Source organism: Anopheles cruzii, chromosome 3 (assembly GCF_943734635.1).
Source record: "Anopheles cruzii chromosome 3, idAnoCruzAS_RS32_06, whole genome shotgun sequence".
Lineage (NCBI taxonomy): Eukaryota > Metazoa > Arthropoda > Insecta > Diptera > Culicidae > Anopheles > Anopheles cruzii.
The window spans coordinates 48853196-48875538 of record NC_069145.1 but is presented as its reverse complement, the minus strand read 5'-3'; the positions used below and the strand labels follow the sequence as shown (position 1 = coordinate 48875538).

Below are 22343 nucleotides of genomic sequence, written 5' to 3'. Positions count from 1 at the left end.
TTTGCATTGCTCGTCGGACTCACATAGGTGGCGTAACTGGAAAGTAGCTCATTTGCTCATAAGCCACATCATGCAGAAGAAACAGTAACATAATGACAATATAAACAAGATGAAATTAGAAAATGAAAATAAAAAAGAAAAAGAAGAAAATAATCAGCCATCCTGAAAGCTTTCATATTATGATAGAAATACTTGGTGAACAAGAAACCGTCGGCATTGCGACACCATCAATATTTGCGTTGATATTCCGTTATTTTTTATCAGCACATGACCTACATTTTGTTGGAAAGCTGAACGAGGGTTGCGGCCACTATGGGTTGCCTGTCTATGGGAATGTCTATGTTTGATTTTACTGCTGAATGCGAGCATGGCAAGCGTACATGAATTGTTACGACTGTGCCTAGTACCGTGCTGCAATTGAGATTCGAAAGTGATTTTGTGGTCGGTTTCCGCACACAGTGCCAAAACGCAGCTTTCTGTTCAAAATGCGTGTTGAAAAGTAGTACAACTTCGAAGGAATCGGATAAAATAAAAGAAAATGACTGATAGAAAAAAGACAGTTGTGTAATGTTGTAGTGAAGTCGATATAACATGTACATATCTTCGAGCGTAAGGCACTAAGTTGATTGTATTGTTCACTTCTGATGTGACAACATTCTGATTTGACCATTCAATGTCGGGGCTCGATTAAACCTCCCAATTGATCGAACATTTCCGGTTTGCTCGAAGTTCGAGTCCGAGAGTCGCAGGTTCAAGGGCTGGTTTCACATAGTCAATCAAATCGTAGCTTAACGCAAATGAGCTCCATACCAGCTGCCGCAACACAGCTGCTGCCTATTAGTCGCTATCGTGTACTTGTCTTGATTCTTGTCTTGAATCTTGATTTACTTTACATTTACATTTATTACCTACTGTTTTACAAAACTCATCAACTATGGCATGAGTGAAACATGGTATTAACGATCTGAAAATCGTCTCGATGTCAAAAAGTCTGAAGAGGGATAAGACCCAGAATAGATACAACCTGTGGAAACTGTGTGTCTTGATTGAATTAAATGATTTGTATTTTCCTTGTAGTAACGGTTTTTTTTTATTTTATTTTTCCTTGTAGTAACGGATTTTATTTGTGCGATGTTTTATATTCTACAATTCTTTATTTGTTCTACAAATAAATGGATTTGTGATTCATTTACATCTACAATTTTCCTGATAAGAAAGCGCCAAATAACTCCCGCACATGTGTTTTTACTTTCCTTGATTGCATTGACGAGCTAACTACAGCGTCGAAACGTGCCACTCTATCAATGTGCAATGTCTGCCTCATAAATACGTCCCGGTCCGTTGTTCTACGAATAAAAAATGCCTCGAGAAAGTGAAGACATAGAGTGATAACACAAGAAATAGATAACATAGCTTCACTTCATGCCTACATGAACGACTATGGCATTTGCTGGAGATATTGCGTGTTGTGTGCTCCTCAGTGAAGCACAGGAGGCCATTACTGACGTTGCTGGGTAAGATTGAAGCAAAATGCAACGGAATTGCACGCGTGAATCCTCTGACTTCGAATGTCGATCAAAAGGGGTATTACATTGTGCATCACCCAATCGCAGAGGCCCCGGAGGTTTAAAAAGTAGACGACCAATCATGGAAACAGTGCGAGTGATTGACTTTCAAAACCAAATCATGGAACAGCCTACGCGTGCCTCGGCCAGGCATGCTCTTTGATTCAATCCGATTGCGCTGGTGGCTTCAAGCTGTAGCGCTTGCGTAATGACAACGTGTTACGTGTCGTTTGGAACTCGACCGAAATTACTCTCTGCGAAGACACAGCACAGCTACGCTGGGTGTTGACGAAACCCAAGAGTAAAATGAAGAACCAGGTAGCGGTTTACAATGGATCAAATTTGTTCCTTTTTATATTGTGTTAAATTTGAGGTTTTGGTAAGTCCGTTTTTCGATATGTCCGTTTTTGACCTTACTCGACAGAAGTCGGAATTAACGTTACGTTAGCCCTTCATCTAAGCCTTAGCTTCATTTACTATGGTCCTAAGTGATAAGGCAGGACCAGTTTAAAACGAAAGTGAGATCAATGAATCTTATGGTTGGTTTCGTAAATATTCCGGCAAGTTTTTTGGTTTTGGTTTCTCTTGATGTAGTTAGTTACAGATCAGTGTAAATCAGTTACATCTTCTTCTTTTGCTCTGTGTCGAGATAAGTGGTTCTTCTTTTCATTCGTCAATTGCAATTAACGAACCTTGTCCTAAAACTGAGACAATATTAAGCTTTGTTGCTGTTTGTAATAATGTAGTTTTTACGGGCGATGTTGTTGGCCTCGCTCCAACCCGCTGCGCTCCAACAAGGACGAGCGTTGCCGACTACTCTATCAACGGGTGCAAGATCAAGCAGATCAGTTACAATACAAGTTATTCCTAATAAATTTAGATCGAAACATAATAAATTTATGTTTGATTGGGCAACATAGTTCTTTTAAAGTTAATTTGCTCACTACTTAACGTACGTTTACAGTCCATTCGGCGACATAGCGTTTTGTTGCATCGGTGTTCCTTATTTTGCCCAAGTTGTGGCGTGCTTGAAAATGCCGTTTGCGTATGTTTGCTGGCTTGTATGGATCTCGTGTGATAAATTAAAAAGTTTTATCTGCGAATCTTCATAGCTTGGCCAGTTTCACTCCCATGCGCCTTGTCTAAGCAGTCAGCAGGGCTCCGGATTTAAGCTTACTTATAGTCGAATAGGCAGCACGAGCAGGTGTCTTTGGTGTCTTGCATCGGTTAGTGTCGAACGTAAACTAATCATCCCACCAACTCCAACATTCGCAACACCTCTTTGATCTTTGAAGGGAGTCAAGGACAGCTCGGATAGCAGCGACGTCGTGAAACAGACAAGACCCGACCTTAAAGCAAAACTGCTAGTCACAGCATCCGATATATACAGTTACTATCAGAGTCACAAGTAGAGTTTCGTAGAGAACGTTTTATTATAAAAATTTATTTACTGTGCTCGACAGTATAGTTATTTTGTCTGATAGTTTTACACCAGTAGAAACGGCTAAACGAGAACGATTTCACCACAATCAGTAATAGTATTTTTGTACTGTCTCTCCCCAGATGTCCGTAATCCGATGCGTGCCGAGTAGTGCCTGAAAACTGCAGCTTCTAGAAACGTCCGCAGGAGTGGCGGGTCGCCATTTTAGTGACTTACTGTGGCAGCTATTTTGTGGAGGTGGATTCCAAAAAAAATCACGCATAACGAGCGTAAAGCAGCAGCTGAAAGTTAACACCGAGCATCACACTCGGCCACCTCGGCCTGCGGAACTATGTTAAATTGTACCGATCTCGCCTGCGTCCTACATCACCATCACTTCTACGCCCATCTCCACCACCTGAAACATCATTTACAGGATGACCACGATCACCACGCACACCACCATGGGCATGAAAATCATGACCCTCATCAAGCAGGTAGGTGTATGGAGAACATCGAATTAAGAAAATAATCGTCGGAGGACTTTTTTACTCGTAAAGTATGAATTGGGCCGTATTTATTGTCGTCGAAGGACTTTGTTTCAGGCAAAATCCGGTTTACGCATGGCGTGGTCCATAGCTGACGAAGTTTTTTGTTGTCTGGACTATTCACTGTATCAATTTAAAGAATGACAAAGCAACAGGCACCGACGGGATTGTATCCGAGTTTGTAGAAATAGAGGAGTGACAGTGTAGAGAGGGATTCACAAGCTGGGTTATGGGATAATGAATCGATTCCTTGTCGCTCAGGAACCTCAGGGACCATCTACTTCAAGTCCAGTCCGATTTTGGTCTATGTTGATGTTATAGACAATACAGGTCGAAGGCTCTCCGTCGAACCGAATGTTCGATATCGACTCGAGCTTCACCTATCTAGAGTCAAAGGTTATTTAGTATCAACAACGACATAACGAAGGAGATTTTAGCTAGGGTATTATCAGTTATCAGTGCATTCTAAAGTCTGAAGAAACTACTTCGCTCACATCTCGTGTCAAGACGGTCTGGGCTGGGATTATACAGAACCTCCCAGTACACGATTTAAGTACACAGAACGACAAAGGCTTGTAGTAAGCCTCGTTTGAGATGGCGGGATTGCATGAACAGTGATGTTCACACACCCAGAATAACGAGTTGGTGCATGAAGGAGCTCGACCGCGAAAAGGACTGTTCGGCGATTGTGGTAGTCGGATAAGTAAGCGTTGAAGTAGTTAAAGTCGCCTACCTACAAAACGAAACAAATTATCAAATACGAAACAAAAAAAAGGAAGGAAGAGAGAGTTTTTGAATCATATTTTCAAAGAGCTAGTCAAGTGGTATGATAAAAATTACGGTTTATAAAACCATTTTGACATCGTTTAGCATTTTTATTTAAATTAACCAACAATTACATAATTGAGGAACGACACCAACAGCTACGTAATGTGGACAATGTGGAAGTAAATTGCCAATAAATGCTAGAATGTTAAGGGTCTTCACTAAGCACTTATCCTAATGTATGTCAGTTACAAAAGCAGTAATTTCTCAATTGTGCGCTTGTCGCTTGGGGATGCTCAATGGTGCAAAACGATTCTAAACTTGCCAACTAAACATCGCTCGAAAACATGCCCGAGGCATCGACCGTTCCCAGAACGGAACGGAAACTGTTTTCTACCGTTTAATTAAACCACCAATACCTTTCTATCGGAATGCAGTATAAACCTTTCAGTTAGTTAATCGTCTAATAGACCTCGCGACTTCCAAACGAGGTTTGTGGCAAGAGCAACTCGTACCGTACTTGATCTTGCACTGTGTCACACTTCGTACACCTTTATCTTCAAATAATTATTTTTCTTATAGTTAAACTTGTAGAATCAGGTGTGGCTCACGAGGAGTGCAAACAGGTGCCATCATACGAAGTGCCCTAAAGCCCCGAAGTCTTGCATCAACCAGCTAGCCATGTAGCAGTTAACTGAGACCTGTACGAAGACCGGCCACGAACACCGTGACCTTTTTATTATGAAAAAAATGTTTAAAGTTCCAAAAAGAAGCTGGGCTTGAGTTCGGACCTGTGGAAAAAGCATTGCACGTTGGAACGGTGTGTTTCTTTGAACCTCGGCCGCATTAAGCATAACGAAACAAGGTTAATGAGTAGCGTCTGTTGCTGACCCAGATGAACTGTCGCTTTCAATAGTAGTACGCTACTTGCGGGCCCGGTTGAATGAGGGTTAAAGGGAGGCAGATTGAGACATTTCATCTGGAAGTAGAAAACAAGTCAAATCGCGATAAGCCACCAAATTATACCAGCTACACCAGCAGTGCTCTATCACTATGCTAGCGCCAGTCCACTACTTTACTAGTGCCAGAACCGATCGTCGAATCTGTTTGGCAAGAAATACTCCATTCCCACCAGTTACCACCCGGGCGTGCCATTGAGCAACTTTAAGCACAAGAATCTCTAGTTGCGATCTGCAAGACTACTTCCTCATTGCACATCGCTGGTGCTCCGCTTAAAGGGTTACAAACATCTGTCCCAATAAGCACATTTTACCATTGAATGGCCTTGGTCGATGGAGAGCTCCGCGCAGCAGCATAGCCGGTGTGCAGTTTCGTTCTGTCGATTGCAAAAATTGTCGATCCGGTTTGGTCGGTTGTGCTGTGTGTGGTGATGCAGCGGTTAGAAGCTTTTTCAAGATAAACGGAAGTAAATTATCGGTTTACTCGAAACTGCGTGGTAACCGTGACGCTGATATGTTGCTTCCATCCGTAATGAATACGATGCAAGAAAGCAAGATTCTTCGATCTGCGGGGGAATGACTGCAAACAGAGACACTACTACAGTCGATAGAAGGGGATCAGATGAGATTGGGTTTCAAGTGGTGCCGTTGGTTTCCTGTGGTTTCGGAAATACCCAAAAAAAGGATGTGCTAGGGATTATTATGCAATATGCATAACGTGTTCGTAGTGATAACATTGTAGTGCGCAAACTTGCTGTCCAGGAATCAAAAATCTTTATGTTCCTGCTTCCTGTGGCAGCTTAATCCATTTCGTTTCTTTCTTAATCTACAACTCGATACTTTTTCGAGAACATTCGAACTCCAATTACACAAGAAAGTACTCAAACCTGCAGCAATTACTGAACCTGATACTCATCCGCACGCCCTTGGAAAGTTCATCAACGAACCGCGGCAGTGAAAAACCTTCCATGCGTCGTATGGAGCACACTGGCTGGTCCAACAAAATGGCTTCATGCTTTATCTCATCTGAAATAGAAGTGTAAACATCCCACCAGAGGTGACTTGCGCACCTAGGACCGATCACCGTGGTACGGCCTTCTAGATAACGATGACAGCGTGCGTAGCATCATCCGTCATCCAGGCCAGGTTCAAGGGAATGTCGTCTACAATAGAAATCTATTCAGCTGTTCTGTAAGTTGCCTTTGGGAAGAAGGTCGGGAAACACTTAAATTTAGCGATCCGTTCAGCAAATGTACACAGGCTATGCTTAACTTCCATAGCATCGGCAGCGGCATAACTCATTGCCAACATGAGCATAACTTGGTGCTACTTTTGCCACGTAAAGCAAAAAAGGTGATGTTGTTGTGGATGTATGCAGTGATGTTTCTAGCTGTTGCAGTAGTTGCCGTCAAACTTGCCCTTAGAAAATTGTGGAATATTTGCTGTCCTTGTTGCTAAACTTGACATGACAATAAAAATAAACCCAAGCTTAGATCTTTTACTTTAATGTTATGCTTTTTTCGGCAGCACTACACCCAATCTGTTGCGTAACACTCGTCGCGGCTTTGTGATCGGATCAGGTCGTTAGGTCATACAGGTTTTTCGACGTTGCTCCAACCGTCCGACGAATTCGAACCATGCTTGCCAAGCAATTGTTTTGTGGTGGATTGGCTACAGGAGAAAAAAAAAACCTTTTGTAATTTACCGCCACCATTTTACCTTCAGGCGTACATTGCGAAATTGTTGAATTTCTCTGTTGATGAATCCTGATAAGGTGTCTAGGACTGGTTATTGCTACCGCTTTTGTATGTAGTTTATATGCTACAAGCAAGCTGCTAGTTTGAAAGTTCGCCAAGTTTCGTTGCCTTGACTCCTGGTCATCATTACTCATTTGAGACTTTTGTGCAGTGAAAGGAGACAAAGCAAAATATACAGAAAAATCTAGCAACACGAAAGCGACATTTCGTTACAAGGTCAAATGCTGTGCTTGATATAGTAAATGTTGTGACGAAGAAAACTTTGCCGATGTCTTCGGCTGCCAATGGAGCTGAATGTTAAGGTGGTTTAAATTTGTTGCGATAACAGTTCTTCATTCATCGGCTGTCTTCCACAACAACTTCATCATGTTTCATCGTATCAAATAAGTTTTAAAACGATTTTGTTTAATATAATTTTAGATTGGTTATTTTTGCAGTTGGTCTGACTAACGGAAATGGCGTTCATAAATTATGTTTTGGTAGTGAAAAGTACACAAGATGTCTTGTGTTCATTTTGAAAACTTTTCTTTTTAAGCAATGATGTTTTTATTGGCATTGCAATTAATTACTACTGCAGCTCACTTTTATAATAATTTAATTAATTAAATTAAATAATTAGCTCACTTTATAATAATTGGAAACCTTCACAACTGAAGCAGTGAAAGTTTTAGCACAATAATACATATTAAAGAAGCAGCTCAGCAAGCTGAAATTGGTTTATGTTACGGTACAACAAAACCATCCATGCTCATCTTGTGGCTGTGCTATCGTCGCTCCGAAATCTGTCCTACTGTCTTTAGGGCTTAAATCATGTTCTCCTTTTTTGAATAAATTTTGGCCCAAAAGCTCACACGCGCAGTGCAGCGCAGCTACCTGTTGGTGGCCATCCAAAAGAGGACACACAGACCCCATTTTCTGGCGTACATACGCACGCATATCCATCAACAGTCTGTGGCTTCGACAGCGTCAGCAACGCAAACTGGGCGTCCTCGGCGTCCACAGCCATTAATCGTGGATCTGAAACGAACGAACCTGCGGAATCATCTGGGTTGTGTGAGGCAAAAGGTAGCAGACAATGTAGTGCATTCAAGATCAAGTCGGCTTCGACTCCGTCACCTAAACAAGCGCCCGTAGTCCACTACCCTGCGGCCTGCTAAGGCAGCCTATAAACTGCACACTTAACGAGCAAGACGAGTCACGAGACCCACGGCATACGGTCAGAGGGCGTACGAGCGTGTCGTATGTGGCGGTGTGCCATTCACTGACGCGGTGTCCCTGTGTCCGGTTTGGGAGCCGAGCACAGGTGGTGCAGGTCCGTCGTACTTGCTACCGGACGTTTAGGTCAAACGTCGCTTAGTCTGGCTGCGCCCTCTTCCCAATGGCTCTGCGATTGCTGGCTAATACCACCGCGTTTCTGCCTGGCTTCGTCCAAAGGACTCCGGATCAGGCCATCGGATGTTTCCATAAGGGCACCGCACAAGGTTCAATGTAGAATCGCTTGACGACAAAGAAGCTGAACTCTTTTCAAGAGTCGTACACTGGCATCGATACTATCAATTGAGTGCGTGGTGTCAGAAGAACGCCTTACGACGTTTGCTTGCGAACGGTTGACGGGGTACGGATAAAGGTCAAAAGGGGCAGCAAAAGGGTTGTCTCAGTAATCGCGCCGCACAAGTTTGCTGCCTTAGTGTCCATCTATAGAGGGTCTATAGGACTAATATGACTGGGCGTAGAAGACTTGAGTTCGAATCCTGACAGAATATTGAAGGTAAAGGTATAACTGGGCACGGGCAGCGAGTAGCGACTCCCAGAGTTGAAAAGAGACGCAAGTAAGAGTCTCGTGGCTTGCCCTGCTCCCTGCCAACGTTTGTGCGTTGCGCAAGCCTCACGTCTGGCGCCGACCGCAGAGGGTAATCGTGGAGTTTCATCGGCCCGGCCCTGCACTCTGCTCAGTGTGGTTAGAACCGGAGCGAACGGATGACGCGTGTCTCATCAACCCGCGTTTCCAGCGAACACTTCGGGTACTTCGGGTTTCCGGCGCAATCGCGTGCGTGCGTGAAACAGACGGTCGCTCGCCAACCATTCTAGGGGAAGGGTGATGTTGTGAACTTGGCAGCTGCCCGCTGCCTGCTGTGTGTGTGTGTATCGGAAGTAAAATCAACCCCCGTGCGTCCTTAGCCGAACGTAACCCGGTGCGCCGAGGTGAAGGTGCAACACGATTCATAGGTGAACGGTTCGAAGGGCTCAGCGCTTTCAATCAAACGGAAGCTTTCCAAACCTTGACGGCGGCAGCTAGCGGTGGAAGGGTGGCCCGTGTGCGTGATCGGTGAGCCGGAGAGCTAAGCGTGGGAGCTTCGGGGGAGCGGGACAAAGGGAAAGTGCTTTGTGTTTGGCTTTGTTCAAGTTGCTCGGCAGTGCATATCAGTAAAGTTTACGCTTTCTTCCGGTCGATGCACGGCAGGATACCGGCAGGATATCGTTCGGATGAAAATGAAGAAGATCCGGAAGATTTCTGGATACAGCTAATGGGCATATCAGGGAAGCCACCCATAACACCGAAAGCTACCCTTGCAGTCCAGTGCCTGTGACCTTAAGCTACATAAACCCAAGCCGTAAATTGTCGTGGCTGTGGGTGATTCTTCGAAAAAAATGTGGGTGATTCTTGGAAACGAGCTGCATGTGCGGGGTATGCCATTTTGTAGGTTATCGTTGAAAAGTTTTTGCGCTGCTGACGTTGCTGCTAGATAATTTAATCGAAACGCGTGGCATACCGGTCGGTGAGATCCTCTCCATCCGCCGAAAACGAGAGTCGGCTCGCTACGCCCTTCTTCGACTTTGTGTATGTGTAATGCAGCTTCTTTGTATTTCGAAACAAACATCTGATTCAACTTGCAGCAGCTTCACCAACCCCCGGACACGGGGGTTGCAGTCTTTAATCGTTGCGCCTTACCACGGAGGCAGTCCACGAAAACGCGTTCTCCTTGTATTTTTAAGGTCGCAGTACAGTGGAGAGACAGGAAAGGAAAAGAGCAATAGAGAACGAGAGTTGTGTGTGTGTGTGTGTGTGTGTGTGTGCGTGAGCCGCGTACAGTGCATATTGAGATTTGAGAGGCTGGAATGGAAATGCATCCATTGTGATGTGTGACGTCACGAAAGGCAACATTAAGTTGCATGCGCATTGTGCGAGGTTCGAAGCTCACGAAGCTCGTCGTTTCGAGACGAAATGTCCTGTTCGATCGCTGGTTAACTCGTCGATAAGAAGTGACTCTTTTTGCATTGAGTTTAAATTGGTTTGGAGCTAGCGTCTCGATGCGGCCACTAGTGTACTAGTGTGTTCAATAAGCTCGTAGCCTCGATAAGAGAGGGTGCTGCTACGAGGCTAATTTTTGTTGTTGTATTGGTACACTCTTCATATGAACGTGAGTGAAGTTTCATTTCAATCGGTCGCTTAATATTTTTTAGAAGCCATCGACATGTCACAGAATTTTTTACAATAGAAAAAATTAAGTATCGTGCAGTGATTTAATTTTTATTTTTGGAGGTTCAAAAGTAGAGGAAAATTATGAACGAATGTTGAAAGTCTATAAGAACTCTCAAATCACAAAAAGAGATTTAGTATAAGGCTTTATCTCATTGAGCAGTATAACTAATATTTTGACTGAAGTATTGGGCTTCAGAAAGCTGTGGAAGTGTATTTTGAAGCCCCTCCAGTTTCTCACTTCAGGGATGGAAGTTATAAGTTGGAGGCTTGTTGGAACAAGTGTATCGATGTTCAGGAAGTCCAGACTGAGTAATAAAGTGTACTTCAAACCATAAAAATGTGTTTTCTGGTCGAGGCTACGAACTTATTGAACAGCCTGCTAACCAACTGGTGCAAGCTTGACTTGCTGGCGATCACGCACGACGCACATCCTTATTTGGGTGTAGTTGCAATATTCGAACACCCCGCTTGTGTGTGGCTTTAATTAACCCTCTTTTTGTTTTTCTTGCTATGCGTGTGCCTATGACAGGCCATTGTCACGCGGTGGACACATAGGGGTGCGCGGAGCTACCGATGGCCGTGGATCGTTTAGAAAAAAAAGTGTTATTGTTTATTTTTTATCTCTCCAAGTGTCGTGAGAGCGGGGTTAGTGTGGCGCAGATGCGATTCGCGTTGGGATGGCATTTGCACACCCACAAACCCACGACGAGGCGGCGGAGGGTATGTTTGTTTGAAGCCACGAGGTCGGGGCTCCACATCTGTCCCCACGACCACAACTCACTCACGCATACTTGCGGCGATATCACCACAGCGGTTCCGCGGTAATATCCCGATCCCCCAGGTGATCGGATCTCGCGCGGACCGAGCGCAGCACCGCGCGTGATAGCGCGCGCTGGACACAACTCGGAAGGAAGAACCCGCACGAAAGAGACACCCGAGAGGGAGCGAAAGAGACGGAATGGAGGGTGAAAGAGAGACCCACAGAGAGAGAGAGAGGGAACATATGAGCGAGCGGTAAAGATCCAACTGACGAGATCGGCGCCGCTCGGTGCTTTCGCAGGGCTTAGTTTAGGCGCACGGCCGCCGACGCAAAGCCACGGAAACGCTCGCAACGCTCGGCGGTTCCACGGTTTCTGGACCGGCTCGGGATTATCAGTTGCTGTAGACGGTGCAGATACGCTTGACACACGCTTGCAGAGGTCCGGTTTCGCAGCAAAGTCCGGGCCGGTGTTCAGAGGTTTTCCCCCGATAAACTGTGCCGTAGCCGTTGAACTTAAAGGACCACCCGTTTTAACAAGGACACACAGGACAGCGTAAGCGACGAGCCGGAAAATCATAGAATTAAACGGTTCGTTGGTGACGTTCGTTCGTTGAACTGTGGATCCTGTGTTTTGTGATCGACCGGTTTGCGAAAACTCGTGCTACTATCAAGTTTTTGCAGGACAGCTAGGCAAACGTACTAGCAAAGGCATCATGAGACGATAAGATGCGGTGTCCCGTTTATACTATATCTCGTTTGTTCACCTTTCTGTGGATTGGTCAAACGAGGGATCTTCAGTGACATGTGATAAATCAAGTGAATGTGCTCTTTTTAAACAGTGCACGTGTTGCGAATAAAGATATTCCGTTTAGTTTTCGTATAGTTGGTCAAAAATATTGTCTGCGTCACCGTGATCCCTCTGTGATTTATGTCTACTGACAGTGAGTGGAACGCAACGGCATGTCATTATTACAAATGTCATAAAAAATAGAATACATTAGACAATAGAGATGCATCATTACAAGTTGGACAATTTTCGTAGCTCCAAAAGACCCGGCGCGGGCAAGCGTGTCCTGATGGCGCAATTTAGTGCGATTTCAATCACATAATTCCGGTGGTCCGTTGGGATTGTCAACGGCAGTTTATGCCCGACTAGTGGCGAACATTCTGGAGTTTTTCGAGGTTGTTTCTCGCTGTTCGGGTTTGATTAAATGTTTTCACAACGTCAGCAAAGCGAGCTTTAATTCGTTGCGGCTGAGCGAATTGCTGACATCATTTACTGATAGACAGGGGTGTCTCCGATCGGTAGAAATTTTAAATGTTTGGAGGTGTTAAACTGAAAACAAATGTTTCCGTTGCGCTCATCTAGCGCCAATAAGCTTGAGTGGTTGGGTTTCGTTGACTCAACTGCTTAGCATGTAAGAGAGGTTTATTTATCTTGCTAGTGCTAATCATTTATCGGTTGGCTTGGCGCCGTTTTTGTGTCTTACTTTCATATTCGCGCGACGATGATCTTTGTTTCTGGCGCACAGGATTGGTACATTATTTGTGATTTGCCAAATAAATCCACTGGAAACAATAAATATGTGGTCGAAACGGTGCTTTCTAGTGCTTCGGTAGCCGAAATTTTCACTTTTCAGCGTTTTACGCCACACGATTCCGATTCCGAAATCACTGCGCGAACTCTTCTGTCCAGTTCACTCTCACCCGATGGCTTGCGTGAAGCATTAAATCGCCTCGCACAGTGAACCACCTTTTTTTGTGCGTATTTTTCGATGCTTTCAAGCCAGTTTGAAATCTTTCGAAATTGTAAGGGTAGATAAAAAAACAACGGTCAAAATTTAACAGAGCATGCGGTCGAGCGAACAACCCATCCGCGTGTGACTTTGCGTCGATTCACTTCCTCTTTTCGATGAACGCGAAAGTGACACGGCGATAGATCTTGGGCGTGTACTGCAACGACGCGAACTCCGTTGGGTTGGGCGAGAAGATGATTTGTTCATAAAACAGTTTACCAACAGTGAGTGGAAAGGAGGCCTGCGTTGTAAAGGCCTGCGGATCAGGTTGTGAAATGCGTATTGAGTCCAACGTGATATAAAGATTTCGTTTCGACTGTTGGATTTCGGTACATTGATGTTTAGGGCCTCCAATTTATTCGTTAGATTTCTACAATTGTTTAGGATAAAAAGATAAGCTACCCACAAGCTAATCGTTGCCCGTAAAGAGCGGGCCCGGCGGAAAAAGGCGGAAAGTCAATGAATATTGAGTGGCTGGCGCGTGAAGGTGAACTACCGCTGGTTGAGATACAGTACTGTTTTCAAGCTGGATTATTTCGGTTACAATGTCGACAACGAACAGCCCATCACAAGCCATCGGCCCACGCTGTCTTCAACTACAGGTAAGATACGAACATGATCCTGCCCGGTCTTACCGAAACGGAACTGCGTCACGCGTTCTAAGTGCAAACCGATTAATCTTAACCTTTGCTGAGCGCTCGGTAGTTGCTCGTGAAAACCAGGGGCATTAGCAATTAATGTGACCATCGATGGGCTGGGCGCCGACTTGCGTGAGCAACCCATGTTCTGTCTCGGAAGGCGAAATCGATTAATGCAGCGCGACATATGATTACGAATACAAATGTGAGGAACTAATGGCTTCGCCTCACTTCTCTCTTCAGTTCTTTGAGGTTTGAGGTTGATATGTTGATATGTTTGCTTCATTGTCATTTTCGTCGCCGTACTAGATCGGGAAGGACCGACCAGAGCACGGGACTTTTGTTGATCTGTTTCAGCATCGTGCCCTTCACCTTGTAATTCGTGCTGCGTAGTCTTATGTCGGAGCTCAGGTTCCCCTGCAGTCGCTCTGATAAACTCGCTGATCATATCTTTCGCTGATGCCTCGCTGTTCGCCACGGAGGTAACAATTATACTCAAGGGAACAATGGTAGCTGATAAAATTGTCTCACTCTGTTTGAGCTCGTGACGTGCTCGTGAAGTTGTTTATGCGTCAACGGTATGCATTCGGGGTAAGAGTGTAATAAAATGTGCTATTTTTGGTACTCACATGAATGCGAATTAGGCGGGGCGGGCTCAGGCGGAAATTGTAATGGCTCTTTTTAAAATATTCTCGCTCAAGCACGTACTATTTGCTTCATTTTCCGGCGGAGCTCGTTAAGCTGGTACGCTGTTATAACGTTGAACATGTTAGCTACAGCCGACCAATTTACCACAGGAATGCTTATTTAATCATCATTATCAATGTTACAAGCATATTTCACTGATCATCGGGTATTGTGTGTTGGAAAATTTAAAACTGTCTCGCATTCAAACTTCAACGCTAATCTCCACTTGTGAAAAACTCACCAAGCCTCACTCACCTACATGTTTATGATTATTTTGATGAAAATTTAAAAAAAGTGTGGTCATACCGTATCCCTACGGTTTTCTTTAAAGCTTTTGATACAACCAAGTATTGTACAGCAATACCAAGCCGAATTTGCGCCGAACATTTCCCATTAACCGAAATGGTTTTCCGTTTTCGCCTTCACTCCATGGAAGAACAATGAAAATACCTTTCCAACAACCAAACTTGGTGTTGACGAGATGAAAACACCCCCTTCTTGTAGGGGTCTGAAACAATGAACTGCCTGATTCGGATCGGTTGGATTGTGGAAGTATCGTTTGAAAATGGATAAGGTTCTTTTTCATTACATTTATTTCTTTACTAATCCTTCCTTTCCTTCCTTTACTAATTTGCCAACCATATACGCCGTTCAGACGCAATTTCGAGAATCTTCGTTTGAGAAGTGCGATCGAACTTTACTAACCGATGTACGTGAGGCAAAGTGGCGATGATGACAAAAACGTGGCAACGGAAAATAGATAATCATTCGTCGGCGCTTTGGTAACGCTTTGTTCCGTTGGTCTAATGATCGCTCGCGGCCATTGGTCTGGCAGTCAGAGGGAAAGAAAAACAACAGCAATAATAGTCGGTACCACAGGGGGACGAGAAACACTCGACTTGATTCAATTGCCTCCACGGTTCATATTCGGTTCACGTGGAAGAACATTTGACAAACGCTAGAAAATCGTTCCAACGCAATCCGTTACGATTGTGATATCCACTTCGGCCGCGGCACGGAAACCTCGCGTTTGAAGCACGTGGCCTCACTGACGTGACAACGGATGCCACCACTATTTTACTATCCGCGTTTGGTGTCCGTAGGGAAAAATTAATTACCCCGCGTGATTCCGAGAGTTTTCACTCTCGCACAATATCTGAAAGCCTCCCAACACGTGAGCGCCTAAATGAGAGCTCGGCTCAAAAACACGCTTCGGTTTTGCTTTATTTTCCTCCGGCGATTGTTTAGGCTGTGCAATGACATGGAACGATGCGTTTTGTTTGCTCTCCACGTGGCACCTATACTCGAATCGAAAGACTGCAATGGTGGCGAAGCGGCGAAACTTTTTCGTTGAATTATGGATTGTAAAGTTTCGGTTGGTGCAATTTCAAGTCACGTCAGTAGCCGGTGCACTTTCTTAACGATTGAACGATTCAGAAGCAAAATAGTGGCTGCCAAATGTGACAAGCCCTTACTTTCGAATACTTTTATTTTAAGACAATCTTTACACCGCATAAGATTCGTATTATATGTAACGTAATACTAGAAAGTTGTTCCGAGTATAGTCCTCGCTAATCCTGTTAGATGATATAGTGTTATTTGTATGGTATAGAGATTAACAATGCGGATGCAAATGTTAGAATTTTTCGATATAGTGAATCAATTGCAAAAATTGAAAGCTTCCAGTATCTCGAGAAAACACTTTCAAACTAGATTTTTAAATAGGCTTCTTATCTTGTAGTTAAGCCTGTGAGAACCAAAGGGTATCGATTAACGCACTACGTTATCATCGAGTGGTCGAGCCGATGTTGTGTATAATAGACAACGATACGCAGACAGCACTGTATCTAAAAGATAGCGACAGGCAAAATAGGGCTTCGGTAGCAAATCGTGACCCGAATATCACCGAACCTGACAGACGACCTCCGAAATCTTTTTTCCAAGTCGCCCCGAAACCTGTTTCTGAACGCTTGCCCAGTGGCCCCATTCCAGCTTACTGCTGCATATGATGCAAAGCTTTGCAGGCCTCTTAACCGAAAACGGACCGAGCCGGTGAGGGAATGAGGCTTTTTTGATAACGATCAACTGTTATCGTCTTCGCCCAGAACAATGCAAATCCGGCAAACGAACGAAAAGTCGTCGGCCTTGCCAGTCTGGATTTGCAGTCGGCATTCGACGGCAGACGCTGTCATTCCTTCCAAAGCCCTAAACAAGCCGGCAATTAGGCTGTCGTTAATTGCAGGTTTGTCTCAGCAGTGCGCCTGTGGCAAACCAGTAGCCGACTGTGTGTGTTGGAACGGTGATGTTTCGTGATTTATTGCGGAAACTTCATCAATACTCGCGATGAACGCGTGTGTGTGTGTGTGAGGCACCACTATACGCTATAAACCCTCGAACTGGGGATTTCAGGCAACCAACAATTTAAGTTGCTACTAGCCGTGGCATAGGCTCGAAACTTGCTGGAGGCGCTACGCCGCGAATAACACGCGAAACTTCGGAACGCAACACGCGCTCGGCTGAAACACGATTTTCGCATCTCGCCCGGCTCATTGCCATCGCCAGACGAGTTGATCGTGCAATCGACGACCGATTTGTCTCCATCGGGGCACAACGCGGCGTGGTGAAGCGAGGGGGGCGAACGATCGGTGAACGAGCATCGCGCGTCGGTCCTCACGCCCTAAGTATCCTTGAAACGCGACGTCGTGGCCATGAACCGAACGCGAATCCACCGAGAACGAACGGGGAGTCCTGTCCTTACTGCTGCTGCTGCGCTGGAGCTACCGCACGAAGCGCGCGGAGTAGGCAATCAACTTCCCTGATGGCCGAGGACTGCCATGGGAACGCGCCTCGCGATCGCGCAGGATTTGCCTCCAAGGCAACCGACCGACCGCAGCAGCAGCAGCTGCAGCAGTGCACGCCGTGCAAAACGAACGGTTCTTCTTCCTTCCTAGTTTCCATCGAGGACCCCCCGGTTCCAGGGACCGCGTGTCGTGCCGCAAGGAGATTGTACGCAATGCACAGTCGCGCAGCATGCTTCCTGCTCTTGCGCATTCTAGCGCTTGGGTTGGCGGCATGAATCCGCTAATGACAGACCTCCGCACCGTGTAATGCGTTCGATGAACTGCCAGCCCGCCGGTTGCCGAACTGTTTGGAACAAACGTACACACCGGAAGATGAAACGTGCTTAACGAGACGGTTTTCGGTCGAGTTGAGTCACCCCGGCACCGGCACATGCAAAAACCTGCCTCGAAGCTCCGAAGTTGACGATGATGAACCTTCACTGGTAGAGACCGTTGGAAGAATTTTAAACAGCAACGTGGCGTGGAGCGGACGTGTGGTGATCACGTGATGCCCGGTTGGCTGGGAACCGGACTCCGGAGGAGTGACGGAGTGACGCGATTAATGATGTCTGGCTTTGCGGCGCGATCGTGAGCGAGTTTCGCATTATAGTAGTTTCAGATCATTTATTGGCCCGATCGGCCCACGGCTAAGCGAGAAAGCGGTAAATGATGTACTTTCCCTTTCAAGTTCCATTCTTGACGGCGCTGACTGTCGCTCGGAACTCGGAACTTTCATTGGCGTCCATCGTCTGCCAAGTGCCGGGCGGACAAGGTCTCGCCGGCGGTCCGAAATGTCAATCGATAATGGGCTGATTGTAATCACGCTCGCCATTATTCCATCACCATCATTGACTCTTACCCTTTTCGGCCACACGTAGGTGTGGTATGTTGCGCCGATATGGTGCGCTAGACGATGACCATTTATCATTTTTTTTATAAGGAGTGGTACGTAGAATTTGCAATGCAAAGCTCATCCGTGCTTACGATGGCATCTCCACTGCCCAGTTCCATGGCGAGTGAGCGCTGTTGGACGGGTAAGAATTATTTTCAATAATTCACACCTCTTCGCAGAATAGAATCCTAGTTTGACGCCATAAAATCATGTGTATCTTTCAAGAAAACAATACGCATTTTCGGTTTACTTTGAAATTAATTATTACGATTGTAAAAACATGTTTCTATATCTAGCCATAACTATACCTATCTTCTATGCTGAAAGTATGAATTTTTGAAAAGTATCCGTAACTCCATCGGTGCAATCGGTGCAAGCTACTGTTCAAGAACTGCACACACCCAACACTACTAGGTTGTTCATTATATTCGGAGCCTCGATATCAAGGAGCGGTGTTACGAGCCTGATTTTTTTTGTGATATTGGTACACTCTTCAAACGAATGTATGCGAAGTTTCATTTCAATCGATCACTTACTTTTTTTTTACAAGCCATTTAGTATCGACATGTCACAGTATTTTTTCAATGGAAAAAATTAAGTATCGTGCAGTGATTTAATTTTTATTTTTGAAAGGTTTAAAAGTAAAAGAAAATTATGAACGACTGTTGAACGTATATAAGGACTCTTCACCTTTAATTAAGGGGTTCAAAGAAGGGATTCTGAGCTTGAACATGGTCGTAGTAGCCTTTAAAACGATCCATGCGAAAAACGTCAAAAAACAGACACAACTCCTAAAATTGTAAATAAAATACCGGTTGTCGTATTGGAAAATCGTCGAATCACTGAATGAGATTTGGTATAATGCCTAGCCATCTCATTGAGCAGTAAAACCAATACTTTGACTGAAGTGTTGGGTTTCAGAAATTTTTTTGCAACATGCGTACCGCATTCGCTAAAAATGGAAAAATGCACCCGTTCACAAGAGCATTTTGAAAATGGCAAAAATCAATGAATTAAAGTTCGAATTGTTGGAGTATTCACCATTTTCACCAGATTTGTTCCCTAGCGGCTTCCATCTGTTTCCAAAGCCCCAAAAAATCAAGCGTGGAAAACTTTTCTCATCAAATGATGACGTCATAACAGCTGCGAAGGTGTATTCTGAAGTTCTTCCAGTTTTTCACTTCAGGGATGGAATTTATAAATTGGAGCCTCTTTGGAACAAGTGTATTGATGTTCCGGAAGGCCATACTGAATAATAAAGTATGTTTCAAGCCGTAAAAAATATTTTTCTTGGTGAGGCTACGAACTTATTGAACAGCCTAGTAACTTGATTCAATTGTGGTCGTTGTTACGCATTGCACATTCTTCGCATTTCCGTTGCCATTGTCTTCAACAATTCTTCAATACTCTAAAGATTGTGATCTGCTGTTTGGATCTGTATTCGCCTAACATCGAAAATGAGTGACGTGGAGCCCTCGCCTACCATTTGTTCGCAGTAGTCGTTTCGGATTGCCGTATGATGGATATTACCCCAAAACTAAACGATAAATACGCGAACCGTAGCCAGGTGCGAGTATTTTCAATAAAATCTGCGCCCCATGCAACCTTTGGCTTCAGATTGCGGCCAAACCGGTGCGCTTCCTTTCATGTCCACACTACTGCGCGACAAAATCGCGCAACACTGGTCGAAGTCATTGACATAACGATAGCCATGATGGGTGAATTTTTAAATTGCGTAGATCTCGGCTACGCACGCCCCAAAGGGGTTGTTATCGGTGTTAGCAAGTCACCGGCCAACGTAGGGCTCTCACGGACTGATTATATCATTCCCTGTGCCTAGTTAGGTTGCTTGTACTGCTACCGATATGTTGTGGAATTTTGCCTTAATTGCTTTTATTGTGGAATTGAGCCCGGGCATTGCGATAGGCATCTATCGTGCTATAGAACATTTAAAACAGCCCATACGTTTATCTTGTGCCCGGTGTTTAAGATTTAATACGACCATTACGACCGAGCTGTTGTTATTGCTACGGAACGATCGGTTCTGGGGTTTTATTCCTCACATATTATTAATTATCGCTTGTCGTTGGAGAAATTCATAAACATTTCATTTTTTGCGGAGTCTCAAGAAGATTAACAATTTGTAGAGATTTAGTTTCACGCGGCGGTAACAGGAAACTCGTGCTCTATGTAATAAATACCACCCGAGATAAGTTATTGAACTCGTGGAACCATGAATCACAGTCCACCTGGCACGTCTGACTCAGAGAACTTGTCGGACTTGGCGAAGAAATCTTTCAAAACAGTATGCTAATTCGTTCTCTGGATGACTGGGGAGAATAACTTAAGATACGCGAGTTAGAAACAGATAAACTCATAACAGCCCGGTTGCTACCACTTCCTGCGGTAGTTAGGATTATGGAAATGAGGTACGAAACCGTTAGTAAACGATTTCACGCCGCTGTTTCGTGTTTGCTGAAAGCTCTGCCTTATAGACACTAGCAGGGGTCGCTGATTCCTCGCAGTCCTGGCTTTGAGCCGATGGCGGGATGGCGTGCGACAAGAAGTGCAATCGAAGTCCATTCAAATGATAGTGTGCCTGTCGGCGATGGTTAACCCATCTGTTCCAGCATATACTTCCGTTAAAGCTCTCTCGTCGCCATTACCACCCAGTGTGATGTGTAAAACACTGAACCTCCAACGGGCGATTTCCGCCATCCCATAAAACACGAAGATATCACGTTTGCTGTAGCAATTAGTGACGTCAGTGTCACACGCCGGGCCGGACGGGCTGAAGTCCGGGCCGGGTGAAGCGGTGCGAAGAAATCGAAATACTCGATCGCCTTGAGGTGGTCTGATGCTGTTTAAAGGTTGCACTGAACCTTCACCGCTCCACACCGGTCGGGCACTGTGCGAAGGCGAAAGGGGACCAATCCATGGGGCGATGCTGCTGATTTTGAATTTCTAAATGAGAATCTCTTGAGCCATTCACTTTTCCTACAGAAATCGTGGCGCCTCATGCCCTGTGTGTCGTCCCTAATGTTCGCTACGAACATCCGGATCCTATAGCGAAGTATAGCAACTCTTGTAAAGTCAATGAAGAGGTTCACGTGAGGCCGTAAACGCTGCTCTCGGTTATTGCGAGGCTGGTTACGCAGGTTTCTTGTTACCATGCCCACCCGAAGTAAAGTGATCAAGGGTCTGGAGTCTGGTTTTTATCAAACCTGGAAACCGAAATCGGAGGGGCATGCGCTGGTATGCTCTTACTACGCTCGTTGTGTTATTGTATAGCGCTGGCGCAGGTCCAATCCAACAGGTTTCTTTGGCGATGCACTGAACGAAAGCGATTTCCGTTGGATTGGGCGATTTCTGTCGGAATATCCAGACTCGTGTAACGAAATGGAGCACCGGTTGTTGTTGACGTGGATGACTTGGCACATTTGCTTCCCTGACAAAGAGATAATTACGACTCGCGGCAACTGACTGGATCGTAAATTCGTCGTAGTGAAGGATCTGTTGATTTCTGCCTCGGAAATTCCCAGAACTTTGGACCGCGTAGCCTGTAGAGGTCAGTATCGGTCAGCTAAGGTTCGAAAGATCTAATGTGGCGGGTTTTTATCCAGCACAAACTGGTTCGGTGTACGATCAGTTTCTCGTATACGGAAGAGAAAATGCGGTACCAGCTGCGCGAAGAACGTCGCTGAGCCCACGCGCCGAGAACGATGATTAATACCGAACAGACGCCGTAGCTGGAGAATTCTGAAGATTGATTTATTCTTCAATACATCAGTCAGTCTTTTGCGCCCAAACAGTTGGTTGCTTAAAAGAGGTTATCCAAAAACTTATAAGGAATAACGTATCAATATCTAATATCTATTTAGACATTATCATCAGGTCAGTGTTTCAAAACTAACGGAAGATCGACAATAATAGCGTCTTTGCGGGCCTACTGTGACGGGGATGCGTTTATGTAACCGACGCCACTCGGTATTCTTTAACAAGTTTCTAGTTATTGCTAGGTTCCCTCCCTGACGCCACGTTTGATTAACTCACCGATGCAACCGGCACGACAATGACTCATTATCTAGACTGTACTTGGACTCGTACGTCACCCCGCAGCAGACCTCTGCTGGCGCACTCCGTAATGTCTGGCGGGCAACTAATTCGCTTTAATCCTACTCCAGCGGTGTCGTGAGGTATCATGAATTATGCAACCAAGCGATGTCGATCCCATT

At 45.1% G+C, this 22343-nt stretch overlaps 1 protein-coding gene across 1 annotated transcript in view; it reads left to right on the top strand.

Annotated features, from left to right (window-relative positions):
• Positions 1–22343, top strand: part of LOC128271349 (box A-binding factor-like) — a 59594-nt gene that overhangs the window by 1100 nt on the left and 36151 nt on the right. The window contains exon 2 of the mRNA XM_053008833.1: positions 3129–3482. Coding sequence (XP_052864793.1) covers positions 3338–3482 — 145 coding nt within the window. The 5' untranslated portion in view covers positions 3129–3337. The remainder of the gene's footprint in view (positions 1–3128; positions 3483–22343) is intronic.